This window comes from Colobus angolensis, unplaced genomic scaffold, assembly GCF_000951035.1.
Source record: "Colobus angolensis palliatus isolate OR3802 unplaced genomic scaffold, Cang.pa_1.0 Scaffold46, whole genome shotgun sequence".
NCBI classification, from domain to species: domain Eukaryota; kingdom Metazoa; phylum Chordata; class Mammalia; order Primates; family Cercopithecidae; genus Colobus; species Colobus angolensis.
Window position 1 is genome coordinate 479,918 of NW_012118043.1, and position 8,059 is coordinate 487,976.

At 40.2% G+C, this 8,059-nt stretch overlaps 1 protein-coding gene across 1 annotated transcript in view; it reads left to right on the forward strand.

The window, feature by feature from the left end:
• The first annotated feature begins 2 nt into the window (after window positions 1-2).
• PLOD2 (procollagen-lysine, 2-oxoglutarate 5-dioxygenase 2) overlaps window positions 3-8,059 on the forward strand; it is an 89,201-nt gene continuing 81,144 nt past the window's right edge. The window contains exon 1 of the mRNA XM_011958067.1: window positions 3-144. Coding sequence (XP_011813457.1) covers window positions 36-144 — 109 coding nt within the window. The 5' untranslated portion in view covers window positions 3-35. The remainder of the gene's footprint in view (window positions 145-8,059) is intronic.

Sequence of the window (8,059 nt, forward strand, 5' to 3'; positions counted from 1 at the left end):
GACGCCTGAGCCCGCGCGGCCCTCGAGGGCCGAACATGGGGGTGCGCACGGTGAAGCCTCAGCTGCTGCTCCTGGCGCTCGTCCTCCACCCCTGGAATCCCTATCTGGGTGCAGACTCGGAGAAGCCCTCGAGCATCCCCACAGGTGAGCACCCTGAGGTGTCCCGCTGTCCCGCGAGGCTCGGCCGGCGGGGGGGGCAGTTCATTCATCCACCAACCCTTCCGCGGGGCTGGCAGGTGAGTAGTGGGGGCCTGTCCCTCCTCTCTAGGACCGCCAGGGTCTTCCCCAGAATTGCGGTCGGGCGGCGCTGGTCCCAGGGGAAGTGTAGGGGCACCCGCCCTCCTTGACTCCTTGGAGTTCTCGGTGAACTCAGCTTGCCCCAATTTCCCTGCAGAACAAGTTGGAGTTTCCTTTTGGACTTGCAGGTCATGGGCACACCACCTTTCCTGCAGCTCTCCTTTCTCTTCCCTCGTTTCTGAGAGTTGGCATGGATTCATCCGTGATGGACGAGGCAGTACTCCTTCTGTGACCTAAACACGGGGCTTAGTGTACTTTCTAATTGATGGTGACACATTCCTTCCAGCACCCCAGGAAGCAGCCGGTAACACCTCCCTCTTGCCAAAAACAACGCTCGCTCAAAAACCTTAGTTGTTTTCAGTAAGGCTGCCTGGCTACTCAATACCTCCAGGCGGCAGCTTTCCTCCTTTGGGATCTGAAGGGGAAGCTGTGGATACACGGCTGCTCCCCTTACCTACCCTTTTCTTGAGCCCGGTGCTGTTTCTTGTTTTCAGAAGCTGGAACTGCAGCGAGAGTCTAGTCAAGTTCTTGTAAAACAAAACTTTTTACATTTAGCCAGATTAAAGAGAGTTTCACAACGTTTGTCTAAACGTGCTTTGCTGCCTTTTGTGGCACATGAAAAATCCTTGGAGTTTTCCACATTTGTGCTCCTTGTGCTCAACTCTCTGAAATTAGATCTTGCATTTGAATGACCTTCTAATGTCCTTTTTTGTTGTTGTTGTTAAGGCATTTTGGCATCTTTTTTTCTCCCAAGTTAATAGAGTACTTTTCTACTTGAACTTTTCTTAAGCCTAAGGACAGAAATTTCTATTTCAGAGTTACATTCAAAAAGTGACATTTGGTCTGCAGTCCAGCTCATCCATGTAGCAATAGTTTTGTTTTCATCTTTAAGTGTTTCAGATAACGTCAGCAGGCTGAACTGCCCATCTTTCTACAAAACAGTGCTTGCTTTGTTAGCTTGAGAAACTTCAGCATTCAGATGGATTTCTATCAGTTACAGGATGCTTTTCTTTCTGTTAGGTGTATGTGACCATTTAAAATGGATTTCTGAACTCGTGTGATTCCTCTAAATTTGAACTAAACTTTTGCATAATTTAAAAATATTTCTACTAGCATAATATCTAGAAAGTGGAAAGTAAGTGCCTTCAGCAAATTTGAAAGTAGAGACATTTAAAAAGGAAAAACAAAACAAAACGAAAAGACTTCCCCAGAAAAATGTCTTTCTTTGTTGAAACATCCAAGGAAACTTTAATTGGGAAATAAAACAATCTCTAAGGACTTTGTTATGTTTAAAGAGGCCTCTATGGCCTTTGTGTATTTTATTCCACTTGATTGCCACTACCCCTTACTTTTTAATAGAGGACCTCCCTTTGTAGCTGCCTTTATGTTTATAGTCAAAATCAACTTCCCTTCTCACTCGGGATTTTAAATTTCATGGAACTGGACAGTAAACTTTTAATGGATTGTCATATCAGAGAAAGAGAATTTTAGATATGAAAGTTTCCTCAGGAAAAGACCACATGAAACCCACTCTTTAAATCTGAGGACTGGTCACTTTTGGTAAGCAGGTGGGAATTTGGTTAGGATCGAAATGTGGGGAAATACTAATTTGTGATAGGTGAACCCAGCACTAGTCAGTTTGGTTACAGATTTCGGTGTAGGTAGATGTTCTTATAGGTTATGTGATAAACTAATAAACGTAGAGGAGAATTGCTTGATAAGGTGGGCAGAATCATGGACTGTGGTCTATATTCTTCTTTACATATTTCAACTGAAAATTACTGAATAGAAAGCTATTTGTTGACATAAATATCAAGATCTTCTATAGGACCCTAAATTGTCTAGCTTAATAGTTCTTTAAGAAGAGTGCTTATCATCTCTAACCCTGTATATTTGTCAACATGTCCCAACTAATCAAGAAGAAATGGTTTAGATCACAGTTTCCTGGCCCTATTGACATTTTGAGCCAGACACTTCTTTGCTTTGGGGAACTATGCTGTGCATCGACGTTTAGCAGTATCCTTAACCTCTGTGCACTAGGTGCCAGTAGTATTCCTTTTCTAATCTAAGCACCAGAAACAAAACAAAACAAAACAAAAAAAACGCCAAATGTCCCCAGAGGGACAAAATTTTGCCCAGGGTTAAGAATCATGGGATTAGACAAATCTATTTGTATTTGAGGCAGTGTGGCATTATAGCGTTACTGAAATGATAACAGCAAATCATTTTTGAAAACAAATATTTATAGTGATTTTCAGTTTACCCACTGTAGTTGGGAATGTGACACACATTCATCAATTTTTGGAGTGTAATTTTTCCTAGCTCTGGTGCTTTGTTGACCAGAGTTGAGAACTTAGCTTTTTGTTACATTTTTGAGAGTTCTGTGTGCTGTGTTGGTTCCTTTTGGTTGCCACTTTATTCTTAGCATGGAAAGACTAAATAAGATTTTGGTTAAAATAATCATTTTCTCTGAAAATAATGTATAGGAATTGTTACCTGAAAATCATATTCTTATGGGAACTTTCAGAGGCAGAACCTTCCTAATCAGTGCCAGTAAATCAGGCTCATACCCTGATTTATCTTTCCTGCCTTTTCTGCCTTCTAGATGGAATAAGGAGAAGGTGGACGTATTCCTGCCAAGTCTTTGCCGTCAGGTCTCTAGACGTGAATCAAATTTGTGTGTGTTTTCTGAGGCACCTTACTGTTCTATGATCCAAATTGGGCAGAAACCAAGTTTTGGGCAAAAATAAAGGAAATGGTTTCAAATGTTTCTGTCAAGACCAGTATTTTTCTACCACATTCATTCATTTATAAACTCTCTAATTTACTGTGGTACATTCAAGGAAAAAAGGAAAGATTTATCCCTATCTACTGATGCAAACCAGCAATTTACGGGGTGGAGAGGAAAAGAGCAAGGGCCTGGAGAAACCTCTGGAAGAGAGAGGGTCTTGTCCTCTGTACTTTCTGTATTCTGTGCTTCAGCCACACAGAATGACATATCATCCATAAACAGATTGTGCCTTTTATTTCATATGAAAGCAAACATATAAAACAACTCTAGAGAATGTGAAGACAAGAAATGAAAATTAAATTGAGCTACACTTCTCTATCCATCACATGGGACAAAGCATCTTAAAATAAACTCTGATTGTACCAAATGTCAGGATGGGAATTGACCATTGGTGGAAGCACAGTGTTTTTGGAGAACAATTTAATAATGTCTACTGGAGTTGAGAATCCACATGTCCTGTAATCCTAGATATGTAGATGAATAGCTCTCTCAAATTTCTGTTCCTTTTTAGTTTTTTGAAATCCTGTTTATTGTTTAAGTCTAGCTCCTAGGAAATTCTTCCCCTTGCTGTTTTTGTTTGGTTCTTTTTGTTTTTAACTTAATGTAGTTGGTTTATACATATCATATTTACTTTGTACTGTAGGTTCTTATGTTTAATAAATTATAAACTCTTTAAAATGAAGGGCTGAGTTTTATTCATTTTTATGCTCTTCAGGGTCTACACTGTTCTTTTGCCACAGACATTCTCAGGTTTTGTTTACTGAGTTTCTGGCCTGTTCTGAAAATTATGAAAAGTAGCATGCAGTCAATGAGGTTGCTAGTTTCTCCTTCCCCCAGAACTTGATCCGAATTCACTGAGGTTCCTTTCTCTGCTTGGGAACCCATACGCTACATGATGTAACAGCTTAAAAGCGCAATATCTGCTGCCTTGTTTCTGAATCATGTTTGGCAACCCTTCTCCACAGGTTATATTTCTTCCTCTACCTGCTTTACTCAATACAAAGTGGCAACTGCACTATTACTTTCAGGTAGTTGGGTGCCATAATTTTTTTTATTGGTGGTGAAATGGAGATTTGGAATGGTTGCGTAACTTGCACAAGCTCACATAGCTGGAAAGCACTAGAAGAGGAGGCTGTGCCCCTTCTTCAGGCTGTGCTTGTCTTTCCTGACCTCCTAATTATTCTCTTGGACTTTTGGGACCTATGGGAAAGAAACAGAAACTGGCCATCAGTGACTTAGAGAAAGAAAAGGAAAGCTTTGCTAAAAGGGAAAAGACATAGTTTGCAGGTGACATAAAAGGAGGAGAAAGAGTAGGCACAGGTTGAAGGAAAACTGGGCCCTAGGCAAGAGTGGCAAATTATGGCCCATAGGCCAAATCTAGCAGACCCCAAACAGCTACCTGTGTTTGTGTGGTCTGTGAACTAACAGTGATGTTTACATTTTTAAATGGTTGAAAAATATCAAAAGGAGAATAATATACTATGAAACATGAAAATTATAGAAATTAAAGTTTTATTGTCTCTCAGCCAAATTCATTCGTTTACATACTGTCTGGCTGCTTTGGTGCTACAAGGCAGAGCTGAATAGTAGTTACAGAGACTATGAGGCCTGCAAAGTCTGAAATATTTACTAGCTGGTCCTATACAGAAAACTTTGCCGAACCTTGCCTTAGGAGATGACATTCCCACTTAAGCTGTGCCTCATGCCGATCTGCTGCTCTGTGGGAAGTAGCTGGCTTCTGGACAGTAGCAGCTGGCTCTGGGCATTTCAGAGACCTGTTTTTCATTTTAGAATTTGCCAGTGATTCCTATGGTGTTTTGTATTCAAACATAGAGCTCCTCTGTTACATCTTTTTAAATACAGCACTTGAAGCTAACAAGACATGTTCTTTGGTGTAAATAGTGCTCTCATGGTCAAAAATGGTTAAAATAGTGATTGCTAGTTGGAAAGGAGATGCAAATTTCTTCTTCAGAGCTTGAGTATATTCTAGAAATTTGTTCTTGAAACCTGGTTATGAATTTGTGGCTGAGCTCCTGGGAGGAAATAGTTAGCAGGTTGATCAAAGAGTATTTTTATTTTTCTTTAATCATTGCTATAAATTAGGCTTAACTGAGAATTTGGTAGCTTTTAAAGTGACATATTCTTTTTAATTTACATTTTACTCATTTGCATTTGCTGTAGAATGCTTGCCTCACCAAACTAAACTGAACAGAACTAATTTTCTTTCTTTCTTTCTTTCTTTTTTTTGAGACGGAGTCTTGCTCTGTCGCCCAGGCTGGAGTGCAGTGGTATGATCTTGGCCACTGCAACCTCTGCCTCCCGGGTTCAAGCAATTGTCTGCCTCAGCCTCCTGAGAAGCTGGGATTACAGGCGCCAGCTACCATGCCAGGCTAATTTTTGTATTTTTTTAAGTAGAGATGTAGTTTCACCATCTTGGCTAGGCTGGTCTTGAACTCCTGACCTCGTGATCCAACCCCTCGGCTTCCCAAAGTGCTGGGATTACTGGCGTGAGCCACCATGCCTGGCCAACAAAACTAATTTTCAAAGCTATTGAGATTGCAGTTAAAAATGGTTATCTAGAATAGTGGAATTATAGAGACTGTGTTATTTTATTTATTTATAGACAGGGTCTCATGCTGTGGGTCAGGCTAGAATGCAGTGATGCCGTCATAGCTCACTACAGCCCTGGGCTCACTGATCCTGTTTATCACCTCAGCCTCCCAAGTAGCTGGGACTGCAACTCTGTTGTTATTTGTTATCTTTATTCTGCTTACCACCTTAAAGCCTACGTGTTGCAACCCGTATTTGGTAATTACACTACTAAAGATGGTGTAGCAGTACAGAATTGATTACTGCCCGACTGTGTCACAAAGATACCTCTTCAAAAACTACTGTTTGTAATTTAAAAATATAGTAACCTCAAATAAGTTTTTGTTTTCAGAGTAACTTTCAAGCTATTCAAAGAGCAAAGATATATTTTTTTTTACACAGAAGGAAGATTTTCATTACAGATTTTCTTTTGTGCATTAAAAGAGGGAAATGTACTTTTGTTAATTTTAATTTGGTTTTCTTCAAAACAATACAATCAGGTTTATGCATTTACATACTTAGTTACTGATTGACTCATGCATTTTTTTCAGGCCTTGTTTTAGTAGCATATTGTGGCAGATTTAGGGAAATAATAATATTTTAAAATTTCTAATAAAATATGGATATACTTCCCTTTCTTGCATTTATTTCTTAAATGAGATGTGATTGAGGAAATACTTAATTTGTTAGTGTTGAAATATGCCTCATGTTTAGAATTTGTTTTCTGTTATAAGAAATTAGGTTTAAATGAGAACACTTGGACACAGGAAGGGGAGCATCACACATCAAGGCCTGTCCTGGGGTTGGGGTAGAGGGGAGGGATGGCATTAGGAGATATACCTAATGTAAATGACAAGTTAATGGGTGCAGCACACTAACATGGCACATGTATACATATGTAACAGACCTGCACATTGTGCACGTGTACCCTAGAACTTAAAGTATAATAATAAATAAGTAAATAAATAAATAAATAAATAAGAAATTAGGTTTAAAGTTTAGTTTGTATAGGTTTGTAATTAAATTTTAACCAGGGAAAAATCTGTAAATAGCAACTGGATAACCTTTGCTCTTCATTTCAAGAGCCGTTAGCACTAATTATTATCATTATTTTTTGCTGTTCTTTTTTATTATTAGTCTTCTCGCAAGAGAGTATCAGTTTCTGTGCAAGTTTGTGAGTGATGGGGATACTCCCCAGGCATTATCAATATAGAAGTGACAAGGTATACTACATTGGAGTGTCCTTTCCTTTTTTGGCTGAAGAACTGTATTTATAATAAAAGTCTACACCAGAAGTTTAAAGTAAAAATCTTTTTTTTTTTTTTTTTTTGAGACGGAGTCTCGCTCTATCGCCCAGGCTGGAGTGCAGTGGCCGGATCTCAGCTCACTGCAAGCTCAGCCTCCCGGATTTACGCCATTCTCCTGCCTCAGCCTCCCGAGTAGCTGGGACTACATTAGCTGGGACTACAGGTGCCCGCCACCTCGCCTGGCTAGTTTTTTGTATTTTTTAGTAGAGACGGGGTTTCACGGTGTTAGCCAGGATGGTCTTGATCTCCTGACCTCGTGATCCGCCCGTCTCGGCCTCCTAAAGTGCTGGGATTACAGGCTTGAGCCACCGCGCCCGGCCTGTTAAAGAGTTTTTTTTTTTTTTTTTTTTTTGAGACGGAGTCTCGCTCTGTCGCCCAGGCTGGAGTGCAGTGGCCAGATCTCAGCTCACTGCAAGCTCCGCCTCCCGGGTTCACGCCATTCTCCTGCCTCAGCCTCCCCAGTAGCTGGGACTACAGGCACCCGCCACCTCGCCCGGCTAGTTTTTTTGTATTTTTTAGTAGAGACGGGGTTTCACCGTGGTAGCCAGGATGGTCTCGATCTCCTGACCTCGTGATCCGCCCGTCTCGGCCTCCTAAAGTGCTGGGATTACAGGCTTGAGCCACCGCGCCCGGCCTAAAGTAAAAATCTTATTTCAAGTTTGTATACGATAAAGAACATGATTATTACTGTAAATATACTCAATAGACTTTTAATATAAATAAAAGTCTTGGTGAACGTACGGCTAAAATGAGGGGCTACTTGAGGCAGGGGAGTGGTCAGAAAATGTGTTTCATATAAACATTGATGAATTTGCAAAAATAGGCCAGAGTTGAAATTAAATATCATTTGTTATACTGATAGTTTATTGATTTTAATATTGCTTTTATTATCTTGTGTGCATAAGACATCCTGGTGCATTAACTAATCATCTGCTCATTTAATTTGGGGTTATATTCTCAAATTTTTGCAAAGAACTTTCTCATTTGCTTTCTAGTTACTGCTAACCTGTTTTAGGGTTCCTTCCTTAGGGTAGTGAGAGACAGGAATTTCCTCTGATTTAAATGCTGTTTTTCT